Below are 17,005 nucleotides of genomic sequence, written 5' to 3'. Positions count from 1 at the left end.
AGGACACGTCACGCTCTCCTCCACACCTTCATCACATCCAGAACACTGCAGCAGCGTCTCATCATCCAAAGTCCTGAATAAAGTACATCAGGACCTCTGCTGCTCGCCCCCGCTCACCCGTTCCCGCTCACCCGTCAAACAGACTGAAGTTATCGTTCGTCCCGACTTCTATCAAGCTGCTGAACTCTAACACTAAATCAATAGGACCATGCAAACCAGCACCATAGCACTTCTTATAGTCTATTACAGTTTTTTTAAGCTGCCACATTGTCGGTGTTAAAATGTAGTGTCTTCCATGTTTTAAGATGTTTTTATGTTGATTTTGTAATTGTTTTTTGATGTGTGTCTGTTCTTGAGGTATGATTGTTTCTGTGAAGCAACAAACTACTACTACTTCTAACCCCGTCCTCCAGAACCTCCTCTTCCAAGTCCTTCTCCTCCACAGCCAGGCCCCCCTCCTACCTCACCGACTGGCTCCACAGCTCAATAAGTGTATTATTATTTATTATTATTATTCTGACAGATATTGTGATCAGTTTTGCGTCACAAACCCCCCCCCCCAACCTTACTCAGCTCTCAGTGATGAGTTTTATAATCAGTCTGTATGAAAGAGCAGCACAGCGAGCAGGAAACGTGGGACTGATGATCAAAACCGCTTGAAACTGATAGGGCGATTAGAAGATGGAGAGGAAATGGCACATCTGACAAGAAGAATCTGATACTGAGTCCAACTCGCAGTGTGTCACCATCTCCAATGTTTGTACTCTGCTCAATGATGTCAATGACGAGTGGTCTAATTTCCAGTGGGGGTGGTGATCTGTTAAATCTATATTTACAGCTAATATTCATACATCAGTCAGAAGATACAACATTATCTAACAGAAAGCACCAGGTTGCCGTTATGGTTAAGTTATGGATATTTCACATTATATTCAAAACTGTACAAACATTAATGTAAAACCAGAGATTTAGATGAATCCTGAGCAGATTATTTCCCGTTTACTGAACTTTTTATACAATTCTCTGTCTGTATTCTGTATTCTTTATCATTTTTAACAATCATACGGACTTAATAGGCTTCTTGTCCCTGATGCTTGGTCGTGCAGTGGTTCCCAACTAGGAGTCACCAAAGCTTTACGGCAGGTCGTGAGTCGTTCTTGATATTGAGCGCTATAGAAAACATAAATATAAACAATAGGCCTATATCTCAGCTTTTGGTTGACCTCTGTGAAGAAAAGTAAAGTCAAATAGAACAATGACAAAGCATCACGGAGGAGAAAACACTGAATCTATCAAAAACAATATGCTTATTAAGTCTGTGTGATTGTTAAACTGATAAAAATACATAATACAGACAGAGAGTTGTATAACAGGAAATAATCCACTCAGAATTCATCTAAATCTCTGGTTTTACACAAATGTTTGTACAGTTTTGAACATAATATGAAATATCCACAAAACAAGTCACTTATCTCGGACTGGAAGAGCTGAGTCAGATTATTCAACCACAGGAGCATGTGTGGTTTATTTTTCTCACTGTCTGTGAGCTATTGAGCGACATTACTATACTATACTATATATTACTATACTATACTATACATGCAAATACACGTTACCATAGCAACCGACACTAGCACTGAAGAGATCGGCATGGCAGGAAGCTTTATTTTAAAGACTGCATGCATGACGTACAAACATTTGTTCTTAAGTTGCTTCTGCTAGGAGGAAAATATAATAATAATAATAATAATAATAATAATAATACATTGTGTATTGAACTTTAAAAATCTTCCTCACTGGTAGTTTTCTGAGGTTTATCCTCTTTAATTCTGTGAATAGGTTAAAAAATGAGCTTATTAGCAAACATTTACATTAAAATAAAAGTATTATTATCATAATTTTGACCAGAATTTTCATTAAACAGACACCTAATAATCAGAAGAGAGAATCAGAAGAAGAAAACAGAGCTGTGTGCAGACAGGAAATAGTTACAAAAATAAAAGCAGAGGGCTGGCCCTGACTCCCGGCCTGATAAAGACCAGCGTCCGGTGGCTGACGACTCACAGAGCGGACATGGACCCCTACAGAGTGCTGACTGTGTTTCTGTCGCTGTGGAGCTCAGGTAGGACTCTGGTTCTGGTTTTACTTCGGTTACAGGCAGAAACCGATTAATTAATACCAAGATAAAAATTATAATGTCATAAGATACAGTGTAAAACCTGATGAGTTAGTTCAACTCAAACTGATTGAGGAAATTTAAGCATGAGAGATATTTGATTTGAAGTAACTCAGGTATTTATCTTTAAGGTAACTTGAGTAAATTAAGTTGATTTGTACTAATTTCCATTCAGTTAATTGAAGTTAAACTCACAGGCAGTATTTCTCCAGACTTATTTAAAATGTGTGAACAGAATTTATCTGAATAAAGTCACTTAAATACATCTTCTTTATACAAATGTTGACACTTAAGTTGAGTTTTCTTCCACTAAAGCAAATTATTACTTTACCTGTCAAAACAAGCTGACCTAACAACAAATTATAATTAATTGATTATTAAAATGCCAGCAGATTAATTTTCTGTGGTTTTTTTTTATGTGAAAAACATCAAATCTTTACACTTTGGGAATCATTAAGAATTATTTGGATGCATATTTGGGCTTATGATGATTAATAAACAAAATAAAACAACAATTGAAGCTATGCGCTATATTATACTATATTATAATGCTTACAATGATATAAAGTCAACTTAAAGTGGAATTAAATCGCCTGTATTTAAAATACTGCACACATTTAAGTTTACTCTAAACAACTGAGCTGCTTCAACAGTTTATTTTTGAGTTTACTTCATGTAAATGAGTGACTGCAGTTTGTTTGGAGGATTAATTTATGATAACTTACATCTTTTACTAAAATGTGTCGTCAGGTTTTACAGTGTAGAATTGAAATACAGACACAGAAACGTCAGTTAATGGAGGAATATCTAAAAGTATATAGATAAATAATTCACTATAAAATCAATAAACCCTACACATATTGTCAGTCCCTGTATGGATATTATTTGACTTTATAGAATATTAGAACTTACTGTCCCTCCTGCTGCCTTAATGACACAGTTGCAGTCAGTCTGCACAAAATGGCTTCACAGGCTCACCTCAAGTACAAAATGCCTGGCCACCCCAGTTTGGTGTCAAAGTTAACACATTCATTTAGATTAATTTAAAAAAAATAACATGTTAAAATGTATTTAATGTTCTGTTATGGTCACATTTCAGACTCTTAAATTCAATAAAATAAGTTTATTGATTTCAAATCCAGTCCTTTCCAACCTTTTTCCTTAATGGAAACCCTTTTCTATCATTTAGTAAACTGACTCAGAGACAAAGTTTATGGATATTTTATAATATATTATTAATAACTGCAAGAAGTTCGTGTAAAACGAGAGATTTGGAGCAGATTAGTTCCCGTTTAGGGAACTTTTTAGACAATTATTATATATATATTTTTAATCATTTTACACAATCATACAGACTTAATAGGCTCCTTCTTGTCCCTGATGCTTGGCCATTGTTCTATTAGACAATTTACATGACATTATCTTGACAGAGGTGAACTAAATGTTGAGATATAGGCCTACTGTGGTTTTCTAGCGCGCCTTAAAATCAAGAAGGCCTCGCGAAACGCTGTGAAGCTTTGGCAACCCTTAGTGGGGGTCCCAACCCCCAGGTTGGGAACCAGAGTTCTAATGCCACCTTTAGATATTTCTATTCAATGCTTTACTAATGTGCCACAATAATTTATTGCTTTTGAGTTCATATAGCTTCATTTGGGGGCTAAACTATATTACATAAACAAACATACAATGCATTTGTTATATTATCTGACCAGAACTTCATCGCTACAGAAAATTTGTCATTGGATGTGATTGTTACTAGCAGAGATAGATAGAAAGCAGCTAATGGAGAAATAATAATTGTCTGTTTGTGCACTATTTTTTTTCTAAATAACTTAATTGTTTCTGTGTTCAGTGGTGCCTGCTGATGTCAGGTTGGTTGGAGGAGCCAGCCGCTGTGCTGGTAGCCTGGAGCAGAGACACCAGGGGGACTGGAGACCAGTGGTTGACCAGTACAACTGGAACCTGACGTCTGCGGCTGCCGTGTGCCAACAGCTCGACTGCGGTTCTGTTGTTTCATTACGGAGAACCCAGCATTCCTCCATACCTATGTTTGTTTCTGAATTTGGCCTTATGCCGATCAGTATGGTGTCCGATGAGTTAATCCTTGAGATCACCTGTTCAGGTCAGTGTCATTAACAATAAGGCAGTTACACATGTGAGACAAGCACACCCCAAAATCCTCTTTTCAACCACCAACCGGTGAACCCTTCAGTACTTTCTACTTTGCTTCCTTTATACCAAAAAAAACAAACAAAAACAATTTGAATTGCCTCTCTCTCCAGACTCTGTCAGGCTGCTAGACGGAACCAGTCTTTGTTCAGGCAGACTGGAGGTGAAGTCTGACCAGTCCAACCAGTCGTGGTCCTCAGTGTGTAAAGAAGACTTTGACCTGCGGGATGCAGAGGTGGTCTGCAGGGAGCTCGGCTGTGGGGCTCCTTCAGCCCTCCAGGGGGCGCTGGATGGAGGAGAGAAGGCGCCAATGTGGACCAGAGAGTTCCAGTGTAAAGGAGATGAATCCGCTCTCCTGGACTGCGACAGCTCAGTTAGAAACACCTGCTCGTCTGGAAAAGTTGTTGGACTCACCTGTTTAGGTAAAAGAAAACATGACCACCAGTGGATTATGTTAGTAGTTTGTAAAGGTTATATAATTCACTGCCAGTAGATGTCGCACTGGAGCACCAAACTCCACTGACAAAACCACAAATATTTCCAGGCAGACTTTGAACAGAAACACAATAAAAAATCACCAAAACCGTCTTTATTTGTCTTTCCAACAATCACCAAATCTGGTTTGGTTGGAATAAACCCTCACAGATCATCGTAACATCATAACTTCATGCATAGTGTAGAAACTAAATAAAACTCATCCAAACTGTCTTTGTTAGACTTTCCACTGTTCCAACTGTCATATTGGTTCATTTCTGTTTGAATTAAGTTTTTTGTTTCTACCCAGATCCCAGTGGTTTGCGGTTGGTCGGAGGAGCCAGCCGGTGCAGTGGCACTCTAGAGATGAACAAACTAGGCGAATGGAAACCATTGGATGAGAGGGACTGGGACCTGAGGGTAGCAGGTATAGCGTGTGGACTGTTGGACTGTGGCTCTCCTGTTTCAACCACAAGAAGAATGAATCCTGCAAAGACAAATGTTTGGGCAGCCGGATCTAACTGTGCGTCTTCACTGATGGACTGTTTTGATAGACCTACATTTTCCCATGGCAGCCTGGAGATAACCTGCTCAGGTAACACCATTAATGACATTTACTAGTAATCTTTACAGTGTCTTGACTTCTCACAGGTGGAAAATACAGTTTACAGCTGCTTTATGAGTCAATTCAATGCTCGAGTGACCCTTGCAACAGTAATCAATCGAATGCAGGAGTATTTGTTATTTGTTGACAATCATATAAAAGGATCTGTCCCCAATTTGAAAGACCAGTGTGAAGGATTTAGAAGCATCTAGTGCTGCAGATTGCAACCAATTGAATACAGCCTGCTCTTCAAGAGGAGAAACTATGGTGGCCCAATCTAGAGTTAATGTTTGGTTTGTCTGTTCTTGGTTAGTGCAGAAAACATGACGATTCTCACCTGAATATAAGAATTGTCATGTTTTTATATTCTATATTCAAGTGATTATACACTAATGAAAACATACATATGAATATTATATTACATTTCTGACAATAGATCCTCCTCAACTGTTCCGCTCTCCATTTCAAATCCAATTTTCATTTTAGGTTTTCCTTATTGGCATAAATTCTAAGCCAGAGAACATAGAAACACACACACACACACACACACACACACACACACACACACATTAAGTTATTTCCCAGTGTGTAATGTAATGGGAATATTGAGCTTTCCTGCAGTACCTGAGCATCGAAGCTGTGGCCCCAAACATGACCCAGCTCTCTCTCTCCAGACTCTGTCAGGCTGCTGAATGGGACCAACCTGTGTTCAGGCAGACTGGAGGTGAAGTCCAACCAGCTGTGGTCCTCGGTGTGTGAGGATGACTTCGACCAGCAGGGGGCGGAGGTGGTCTGCAAGGAGCTTGGCTGTGGGGCTCCTTCAGTCTTCAAGGGGGGACTCTACAGGGAGGTGGAGGCTCCGGTGTGGGTGAGGGAGCTCCCCTGTGGCGGCGATGAGTCGGCTCTGCTGGACTGCTTGAAGTCGGGGTCGGCCAGAAGCACCTGCTCACCTGGGAAAGCTGTTGGACTCACCTGCTCAGGTAGAGCTGCTTTGATTTGACTCTTTTATATTTAAAGTGGTGTTTTCTTTGTCCCTGATCGTTCACTTACCTTCATCAGACCCCAATGATGTCAGGTTGGTGGGGGGGACAAGCCGTTGCACTGGCATACTGGAGCTGAAGCACCGTGGAGAGTGGAAATCTGTGGTTAACGCAGACTTTAGGTGGGACCTGAAGGTAGCGGCTGCGATGTGTGGACGGCTGGACTGTGGTTCAGTTGTTTCAGCAGCAAAGAGAACAGAGTCCTCAGAAAGACCTGTGTGGTGGATCAACTCTCCCTGTGTTCAGTCTGAATCCACACTGAAGGAATGTGTGACAATGAAGGATCAACTCAGTGAATATAGCCTGGAAATCACCTGCTCAGGTAACACCATTAATGACACCTGTGGTAGAGGCCATGCTACGATGTTATATTGCCAGCAGTGGATTAACATTAGAACATTACAACAAACAAGTACAGTGAACAAACTAAAATACGTCTTCATGAATAACTTTTCAACATAGTGCAGAATCATAGTAAAACTCTCAACACTCAAACTCAAGAATATAATCACATCAGATCTAACCAAGCAAGGTTTCAGTAGACCAGCAACTCCTGTAATCTGTCAATGGAGTCTGGTGGCTTTGAACAGAGAGATGAAAATCCAAAGTTTACCAACCCTGTTGTGGTCTGTTTTGCGGCTGCAGGCTGCAAGTGCTTTCACTCAGTACTTTGACACAAGAACATGAAAAAATAAGGTTGAAAATGACCTAAATTAACCCTTTTAGACAATTTTGAGATACTTCCATTTTATGCTACCATGTTTTGGGGGCAAATATTGTACTTTTTTCTGCACTATTTATCCCACAGCTTTGCAGATTGAAATATAATCAGCTAATAAATTACGATGCGATATTATAGATGAAGCTACCCAGCAGTATATAAATGTAGCTACAGTTAGCTCCACGATTACCAGCTGCAACATTAAAGTGATGAACACATGAATGCATCCATGATTGTATCCAACATAATATACATTACTCTAAAACTATTCTGTCTAATTTTATACTTTGAGTACATTTTGATGCTAATACTTCTGTACTTTTACTTAAGTGAAATATAAATGTACCCACAGACTCTGTCAGGCTGCTGAACGGGACCAGTCTGTGTTCAGGCAGACTGGAGGTGAAGTCCAACCAGTCGTGGTCCTCGGTGTGTGAAGAAGACTTTGACCTGCGGGATGCAGAGGTGGTCTGCAGGGAGCTCGGCTGTGGGGCTCCTTTAGTCCTCCAGGGGGCGCTGTATGGAGGAGAGAAGGCTCCAATGTGGACCAGAGAGTTCCAGTGTGAAGGCAATGAGTCTGCTCTCCGGGACTGCGACAGGTCCGGCTCAGCTAGAGGAGGCCCCTGCTCACCTGGCAGAGCTGTCGGACTCACCTGCTCAGGTAGGAGAGGAGCTACAGCTCTGGCTTCGACTACTAGCTTACTTCTTCTTTTACTGATTATTTTCCTGCCTCTGCTCCAGATCCAGACTACATCAGGTTGGTGGGAGAGGCCAGCCGCTGCGCTGGCACACTGGAGCTGAAGAACCAGGGAGAGTGGAGACCAGTGGCGGTCTGGGATTCTCAGTGGGACCAGAGCTCTGCAGCGGCAGCGTGTGGACTGCTGGACTGTGGTTCCGCTGTTTCAACAGAGATAACAGACGATGCTTCAGACAGACTTGTGTGGTGGATCAGGTCTTCCTGTGTCCAGGCAGCAGCTACACTGTTGGAGTGTGTAACACTGACTAATGTTCCTGAAACCTACACTGGCCTTAACGTGACATGCTCAGGTAATACTGAACACTTAAAGGTCCAGTGTGTAACATTTATTGTCAGAAATTAAATATAATACTCATAGGTGTGTTTTCACGAGTGTTTAAGCACCTGAATATAAGAATTATTGTATTTTTATCACCTTAGAATGAGCTGTTTTTATCTACAGAGGGAGCAGGTCCTCTTCTGGTGGAGTCCGCCACAATGAACTTTTTCACACGTTCTGCAGCCACCTTAGTTTCTCCTTCACACTTGGAAGGGTGATGCGAGAGGGTTGTAATCCGCAATGTTGTCGCTGTAATCATATACACTGTAAAACCAGATACAGTTCATTTAAGTTTAAATAAGTTCAAAACTAACTTAATTAGTTCAAGTAAGTTAGAAAAAAACATTCTTGATTATGTAACTTTAGTAATTTTAAGTGAAAATTCCTTAATTTTCAAATTTTTATTTGTACGGTGATACTTTGGAAAAATGTATTAATAATTAATGTTTCATGTAACTTACAAAACTAAGTTAGTGTCACTTAAAATTATTAGCAAAAGCAACTTAATCAAAATTATTTTTTAACCACCTGGAATTTGATTAAAATTCCATAAAATCTTGGTTATGCTGGAATGTTTTAAGTATTAGTATTTTAGCTCCTCATTCAAATTTTCTGTAAAACAAAATAAATATCTATCTGATTTGAAAAGTGCTGTCCTGTATTGTCAATAAAATCTCGTGGAAAATGTTCTGGAAGGTGCTGGAAAGTGATTTCTTAGCCAATCATCTCCCTTCTTGCCAACAGATTTGCTGGCTCATCCAAACATCTCCCTCTCTCCCTCCACTGATGGGGTCTCCAAGGCCAAGTGGCAGGGGCTTCAGGTGCTCATGGGCTCCAACTTCACCATCACATGCTCCGTCGAACCGCAGTACCAAGAAGGTTCCTTCCAGCTCGTCTTCGCCTCCTCCGACGCAGCACAGAACTACACGCTGCCAGCTGTCAATCACTCTGCTCACTTCCTGTTCCCAGCTGCAGACCACGCCCACCAGGGCGACTACCGCTGCGTTTATCACGTCTATGTTTTCTCCCATAACTTCTCTTCTGAGAGCCAGACGCTCTATCTCGCTGTTGGAGGTAACTTCATAAACATCAGTTGATCAGATTTGAATAAAAACATGATTAAATATCGACCGTTACTCTTATTTAAAGGTTTCAAAAGACTTAAAGCAACTTTTTCTTGAATTAAAATAATGTCATATGATGTGTTTCAGCCTCTGTAACAGAGTTGATCATCAGACTTGTGGTCCTCCTGCTGGGGCTAATGTTACTCATCATCGCCCTCTGCTGCCACTCTGAGGTACTGCACTGATTGATGGATTAAGTTAGAGGAGACCTGTTGTTATTTTAGAAATAACAGGACATGTTTGTTGTCTTTCCAGGCGTGCAGAAGAAGGTGGAGATGAAGGATTGTGTTCTTGGTGGTTCCAGTTCTGACGGAGGAGGAGAGAGACTCCGACGGTGCTTGTTTCACATTCAGATGGAAAACTAGTGGAAATAGTGAAAAGATTTTAGGCAGCTTTTCCCTTAAAACTCAATGTGTGAGGGCCCTGATCCTATTTACACGTATCCATGTAAAGATCTGAGCATTACTGAGCTTCAGACTGTTTTGTGTCGTTACAGGTGAAACTGACCTGGGTATGAGCAGAGGTCAGGGTTAGCCTTTACTGGCCTCTCCAGTTACTATCACTTTAATTTTTATAATATTGTGGTTAATTTATTGGTTGATGACTTTTTATGTGTTAACTTTACATATTTATTTTACTTTAAATACTGTGACTCAGAGGTGGAAAGCAGTGCCTGAACTGGACCCAAAAAAAGGTGCGTTTTTAAGTATTTTAACAAGGACATTGTCTGTTAACGCTCAGTGTTGTTAGATAAAGATAGATAGATATGGTTATGTGCCTCCTTGGTCGACTCACCAGGAGGTGGGGATAAGAAGTAAGCAGGGTTTGAGTTATAATCTGAGCTCTGTGGGGTCTCTAAGATAACTAACCCTCTGCTGGCTGCAGAGCCAGATGCAGATACACTAATGTAAAATAATGATAATAATAATAACCGTTTCTGGTTTGCAGACATTGCTGAGCTGCTGTAAAAGCGTCTGTGTTTGCTTTCTGCACTGTTAACCCTCCTGTGTAATGTGAAGTTATTACATTAAATTTTTTACATCCCTCAAGGTTTGTACATGAGGACTGTGAACATATTTTAGAGAAAATAAAAATAAAACATGGATGTGCACTGGAGACATGTTTTTTTTTTCTGGATGATGAATTTTATATCCGTTGGGACCGACTGAATGTGCCCTTAATGAAACAATACTGTAAGTCTACTGAAGGTGATAACAGCTAAATCAGGGGTCAAAACACATTTGTTTTAATCACAATATCATTGAAATTACCAATATTTTTTGATAAAGATAAAGCAGCAGTATAATGAAAGTCCTGCAAACATGTACAGACCTCCCACAATTTCACATCATCATGATTTGAATAGTTTTAATAATGAAACTTCAATTAAATCATATCACAGTATCTCAATATAATGTTTTCACCATGTCGTGCAGTGGAGACCTCGGGAAGCTATAAATTAATTTTAAAAAACCCATCTGGGCCCATATTTTGGTGCATTATCAATGTTATTGTTTTTATTTATGATATGTGATGTTTGTAGTCTGTATTGTGATCCTGTTGCACATATTATGATGTTAGAGAGCCACCATGTGGTCAACTTGAGTATTTACGTGTCTTTATAGTCAGTTTAGCTGCTTTTATACAGTCGTTTAACCCACATTAGTTTATTCATACTTTCTGCTCATTTGTTTCATAGGAAACTACGTCTGTAATAACATACAAGATTTTTTGGGCTTATGATTATTTAATAAACTGAAATAAAAACAAAATCAAAAAATTAAAAAAGGAAATAATCTTAAAGCCCCGATTATTTTATTTTTTTTGCCCCTGGGTCGGCAGTCTGGGACCCCCGTTGTAGAGCGTCTTAATGCTGCTTTAACTGAATAATGAAACGTCTTCACTTTCCTGACACTGTTGGGACATTACAGACTGGAACAGTCAAGGTGACAAACAAACAAGTAGTTTTCTGTTTCTTTTATCCTGCGTTTATTAATATTATAATATATTTACTCCCCACATCGCCTGGATTGAATCCCCGTTGGGATGTAACATTTGGGGGCTCGTCCAGGATGAAAGAAATATGGAAAACGGAGATAAATGTGCAAATAAAAAGCTATTTATTAAAGTAAATTCTATTTGTATAGTGCCAAATCATAACAACAGCTATCCCAGGACACTTTCCATATAGAGCAGATCATACTCTTTATGAAATTAGATACAGAGACACAAGGGAAAAGGCAGAAACTTCAAGCAGACTGACTAAAATAAAAAAAAATCTTTACATTTTAACAATTCAAAGTTTTGTTATTCTATTTCAGTGCTCACGTCTCCCACATCACTTATACGCCAAGAAGCCTCGCTGTCACTTCACTCTTTGCTAAAATGAGATCCTGATGGAAGTCAGGGCTCTGCCACAACCTTCAATCCCAACAGTTGATGTCAGGTAAAACTAAACTATTTAAAGCCTTATTGAAGACCAATATTGTATCCAACGCACACAAAAAATCGACAACCCTTTGTAAAACATCAAAATATGCATGTCTCAAAGTGGAAAATGAGCTTTTTTATTTTTTATTCTTGACAGGCTGACATTTTGAGTTGTTTGTGAAGGGTGATGATAACATGCAGCGCTGCCTGTCATCATTAAAAGTTGTCTACTGGGTAATGGAAGCAGGCAATCTGAACAACACTTCTCACTGTCTAACCATGACAAGGCAATTCAGCTTCTGTATTTAAAACTGACAATCACAATCATCTTTGTTTAAAGCGCGACACAGAAACTGTTGCCAGTGCGCCGAAGACATGGCAGCTCAAATGAACCGTCAACAAGACGTCGCTCTACAAATCAGGGTTTTGGATCTGTATTTAAAATCTTTATATTCATACATGAATAGCTCGACATCGCCGTGATTAATTTCTATCAGTGAGTCCGCAGTAATACTCATTTTAAAACTTTTGTGGTGACTTTCACAATGAAATTAACAATTTTTTGAATTGATGAAAAGAATAATGTGCTTTTCCTACTTTTACAACTAATCTTACCAATGCTGGACTACGCTGACTTTATTTACCAGGCTGCACCAAAAACACATCTTCTTCCTCTTAATATAGTTTATAACAGATTTTGCAGATTTGCTCTTTGTAGTCCTTTCCCAACTAACCACTGTGCAAAGTATGAAACTCATCAGCTTCCCTCTCCTGGCATAAGAAGACAGCTGTTTATGTTTGTTACCTTTACTATTTAAAACCATTTATGGTTCCTTTCTCCTTTAGTTTAGTTATCAGACATTCTGCGCAGCTCTTTGTTTCTGCTCCTGCAGTCTCTAAGTCAACAGTTAAGAAATACTTCATGTTTAAAGCTGAGCCCTGTTTATGATTAAGTATGGGTGGGAGTTTGATATCGCCAACCCCGATCACAACTGCGTAGACTCTGGCTCCGAATGACGTCACCACCATATTTTGTTTCATTTTTGTACAGTGGGAGGAAGCGGAGACACAACGTCCATCTTTTATATGTTGATGGGTTGTACGAGGAACTCATCCACAGTCAGAGTATTACTTACAGTAGACAGAGGTCAGCAGGAGCCCCGGCGGTGAGGTGGAGCAACGAACTGCTGAATATTTATCCCTAAAAAAAGCCCCACCTACAGTGTTGGAGTGTGATGGGCCTCCTTATGGGATTTGGGAAGTTTACTCGATTTATTTGCATTCAATATTTACATCATGTTTAATTTTTTTGAATAAATAAACTTCTGATTTCATACATTTAGTTACATTTAACTTATTACTTTATGTTTATGAGGGCCAAGAATATTGTTTCTGAGTGTGAGTCAGCCAGCAGCCGGAGTTACAGAGGTTTATGGAAGAGAAAAAAAAAAAGAAGAAAAAAAAGAGTGACCTTTATTGTATGGATTTGTTTCTCTCTGCAGATGGAGACCAAACAGGTTGAGGAATTGTAGTACCAAAGAAAAAGGCTGTCTTACAAGGTAAAACGCTGAAAAGGTTCTTATCGTAAACTTTAACTGATTCAGATTTTTCTTCTGTGGCTAAAATACGTTTTTCTGCTGACCCTGTATTCAGCACTGCTTCCCTGTCAGAACTCCTACTCACTTGTACCTCATACAACAAGACTTAAAAACACCTGAACTAACCTCCAGCCATCAAGCAAAGCATCCTTCTTTTGAGGTAATTGACAGAAATGTGTTTGTAATCAAGTTTGAGTGTGTTGCTGCATCATGTGAGAAGGGTTTTGTTGGTTGTGCACCTTTTGTTTATGCCGTTTTGTGTTTTGTGTGGAACACTTTTTCTGTCAGCACTACATTTTAGAGACTGACAGCCCCTCAGTGGCCTTTACGGAAACCAAAAGGTCACTGCAATCTCAGTAATGTTATTACCAGAGTCAAATATTAAGGTACAGATTTGATCCTGTAGGATAAAACAAAAAAGTGTGAGCAGTAAAAATTGCAGCCTAAATCTTCAGCATTTGAAAATTAGGCCATTGTAACAATCATTAGTCCATCAAACAATAACGTTTTATAATAAATAAGCTTCTGTTGAAATTTGAATAACAACACGTACACTTTTTCCAAGAAAAATACCTTTTTATTTCATTATAAATCCACATAATTGTATCTATGAAAGCATAAAATCCCCATTTCGCATTTTGTTGTTGTGTTTTTTTCTCCTTATTGTGGTCGTTTGTTTCGTTATATTCAAAGTAAATCATCATGGGTATCAAACCATCGAAGACTGTAAGGTGTATGTCACATACAAACACAGACACTGTCAAACGGCAAAGGAGAGGGAGAGCGAGGGCGAGGGAGGGGACGGGACAGCGCAAGTTCTGCTGGCCATCTTTTAAAACCGCGTAATACATTTAACGATCTCGAGCGCCAGCTTTTAGTTATAGGAACACTTATGGTCAAGTTCACCATTGTTTCGTAACGGGGTGCGGCCGCTTCCCAGTGTCAAACATAACAGAATTCACCATTTTCACCATCAAATGCAGAGCCGACATCTGTGCTTTTAGGTTTGGCTTTGAATAAAATCCTCGCTGGCGTTCCTCAAGGCTCCGTTCTCGGGACATCAAGTTTTATTTTTTTTCGCTTTTTTTGTAATACTCCGACATAGAGAGAACCAATCCACCATGGACGCAAACACACTGATTATTTCAACATTATCTAAGTCATTCAGAGCCAGAAGAGTTTAGATTGGTAATACTGGAGAGTATACTATTCAGTTGTTCATGAGAATGAGAGAGAGAGAGAGAGAGAGAGAGAGAGAGAGAGAGAGAGAGAGAGAGAGAGAGAGTGGGACAGAAGGGGAAGAGAGATGAGATGAAAACATACGATTAAAGTGCCAGAGACGTTCACCGTTTAGTTATTATTGATGCTTTTGAGACAAGACGTTGACAATGTGCTCGTATTTTCAATCCAAGGCCCAACATGTTTTTTCTCTCTGACTGCTAAGAGATAATAGAGAGAGGTGTGCTTCTGGAAGTCTGAATATTCCTCCCAATTTTGTAATATAATGCTGTCATAATACTGTAGTAATCCTTTGGCATGTGACTGTATGCTGGGGAAAGAGAGGAAGTGGTGCCACCGACTGTCGTGAAAACATCCTGGAAAAATGTCACAAAACGGGAAAATCCAGAGTAATCCGTTCGGTATATTCCCAGAGCAGCATTTAGTGTCTGCGTGGATCCCAAGTTAAAATCCCGTCCGACCATCGGATACTTTATTCAGAAAAGAAGAAGAGATTCCAGACCGCGTTAACTCTGATCCAAGGTTTCCCAGTTAAGCACCGAACGCGAGCAGGGTTCAATGCCCAGAAGCCTGACCTGTAATCCAACATGTCCGATCCCAGCGGCGTGGAGACTCCTGCACGCTAACAGGTTGCTGTTTGTCCTCCTCTGGCTGCCCTTCACATCCGGTCTGGGTCTGGTGGTGTCAAGAGGGGTTAGGGCGGCATCTCTGGGTCGAATACCTGATCATCGGGGCTCGCTGGAAGGACCATGCAACGCATTGGGGCACCTGAAGGAGACAAGAGAGGGAGACAGATTGGTTGATTGCTGTTTGTGGACTTTTTACTGGCAGTCGTAGAAGAAGGCGTATTCTGAGGTCCAGTGTATAACATTTATGAGGATCTATTGGCAGAAATGTTTTCGGTGCCTTAGAAAGAGACATTTTTTATCTACAAGACTTGATGACTTACGCGAATTTTTGAGGCGTGATCGAGGACAAACCTGTTGATAGATTTCCCATTTGAATGACGTTACACAGCAGAATTTATTGAGGCTTCACTTCCGAAGGAGAACAAGCTGAAGCTCCAGGTTTTTTTTCGAAACTCACTTTTCAACTTCCTTTTGCAACCACGAAGGGAAAACTATGAACATGATAAAAACAACCAATTTAAGGAAAAAATTTTTTTTTTAAGAAAATAAAAAAAAAAAAAAAAAAAAAAAAAAAAAAAAAAATTAATTTTAAAAAAAAAAAACCCCCAAAAATTTAAAAAAAAAAAAATTAAAAAAAAAAAAAAAGGGTAGCAAGATCCAAAACCTGAACTTGCTAGAGGTTTTTTGGGGACATCAGGGGACCAGAGGTGGTGGTGCTCAGTAAGAAGTAAGGGTACTCATGTGGACAATTGGTCCATTTCAGGCACTGATTACAAGTAAAAGTCTGGAAGCTTTAGGTGCCAAAAGTTAAAGAATTCTCAGCAGTGTTTCATCATTATAACTGAAGCATTAACGTGTAAGCAGCATTTTAATTTGAACAATTTTAAACTGTAAATGTACTCAGTTATAATTCTCCACTGTTTTCTGCTGTTGTTGTTCATCTATGAAATTCATTCTGTCGTTAACATTTTTTGTTATATTTAATCGCTCTTTTCTCACATTTTACCCTCAGTGTGCAGATTCTTTGAGTACTTTTTGTTTGTGTGCCTACACACTCGAGACGTCCCATGTTTTAGACAAAAGCAAAGCGAGCGCAGATTTCCTCTCCCAACTTATCCAAAATCACAAAAAAACAACCCACAGCAGCCTCCGGGGGTCTGTGAGGTTGTTTTTCAGCACTCATGACTCAGTGACAGCTTTGGTGAGCTGCTGAGATTTCATCCTTTAAAACATATTTCCTGCTTATATTTTGCTTTGGAAACTACCTCCTTCACACCCACAAACTCCTTTGTGCTTGAAACACAGACCGAGTATAGCATCATCAGTCTCTTTGTCTGGTACATAAAGCAGATGGTATAAAGCTGCACTGAGCTGCATACTGCTAATATATGTGGAGAAAAAGTGAAGCAGTTTAACTCTATTTGTAAGTTACAGAAACATTCCTGATGAATAACTTTTTTACTGGGTATTTGTTCTCATTGTACAATTAAAAGTCACATTATTAAGTCATTCTCACTTAAAATAACTAAAGCTACTTGATTAAGAATGTTATCTTTTAAACTATTTTTAACAGTTTCAGAAATTTTTAAAATTAAATTTTTTTGTTTTATTTCCTTTTATTCTGATATTTTAACTGTGTGTTGTATGATTGCTTTTACTTTGTTACCTTGATTAAATAAGTGCTTTACAAATAAAGTTATTTTTATTCTTTACACAAAATCACAT

At 39.4% G+C, this 17,005-nt stretch overlaps 2 protein-coding genes across 5 annotated transcripts in view; one reads left to right on the top strand and one right to left on the bottom strand.

Moving 5' to 3' along the window:
• Positions 1-1,935: 1,935 nt before the first annotated feature.
• On the top strand, positions 1,936-10,491 carry LOC127363124 (scavenger receptor cysteine-rich type 1 protein M160-like). The gene is made up of 11 exons (XM_051399635.1): positions 1,936-2,122; positions 4,029-4,298; positions 4,459-4,767; positions 5,130-5,414; positions 6,098-6,403; positions 6,483-6,785; positions 7,537-7,845; positions 7,926-8,231; positions 9,005-9,334; positions 9,472-9,557; positions 9,640-10,491. The coding sequence occupies exons 1-11, from the start codon at positions 2,074-2,076 to the stop codon at positions 9,661-9,663; spliced, it is 2,577 nt and encodes an 858-aa protein (XP_051255595.1). The 5' UTR covers positions 1,936-2,073; the 3' UTR covers positions 9,664-10,491.
• A 3,476-nt stretch (positions 10,492-13,967) lies between these two features.
• Positions 13,968-17,005, bottom strand: part of si:cabz01090165.1 (uncharacterized protein LOC100333421 homolog) — a 357,316-nt gene continuing 354,278 nt past the window's right edge. For all 4 annotated transcript variants that reach the window (XM_051399643.1, XM_051399645.1, XM_051399646.1 and 1 more), the window contains one exon: positions 13,968-15,419. The gene's annotated coding sequence lies outside the window, so the exon portion shown is untranslated. The remainder of the gene's footprint in view (positions 15,420-17,005) is intronic.

The sequence above is a fragment of the Dicentrarchus labrax genome, unplaced genomic scaffold (genome assembly GCF_905237075.1).
Source record: "Dicentrarchus labrax unplaced genomic scaffold, dlabrax2021, whole genome shotgun sequence".
NCBI classification, from domain to species: Eukaryota; Metazoa; Chordata; class Actinopteri; family Moronidae; genus Dicentrarchus; species Dicentrarchus labrax.
The sequence above is the reverse complement of the archived record's forward strand: the minus strand, read 5'-3'. Positions and strand labels throughout refer to the sequence as shown.

Excerpts from the sequence above, each read along its gene's own strand:
- LOC127363124 (XM_051399635.1), top strand. The coding sequence starts at position 2,074 with ATGGACCCCTACAGAGTGCTGACTGTGTTTCTGTCGCTGTGGAGCTCA. Across the intron at positions 4,299-4,458 it reads CCTTGAGATCACCTGTTCAG|ACTCTGTCAGGCTGCTAGAC; the intron begins GTCAGTGTCATT and ends CTCTCTCTCCAG. Across the intron at positions 6,404-6,482 it reads TGTTGGACTCACCTGCTCAG|ACCCCAATGATGTCAGGTTG; the intron begins GTAGAGCTGCTT and ends TACCTTCATCAG.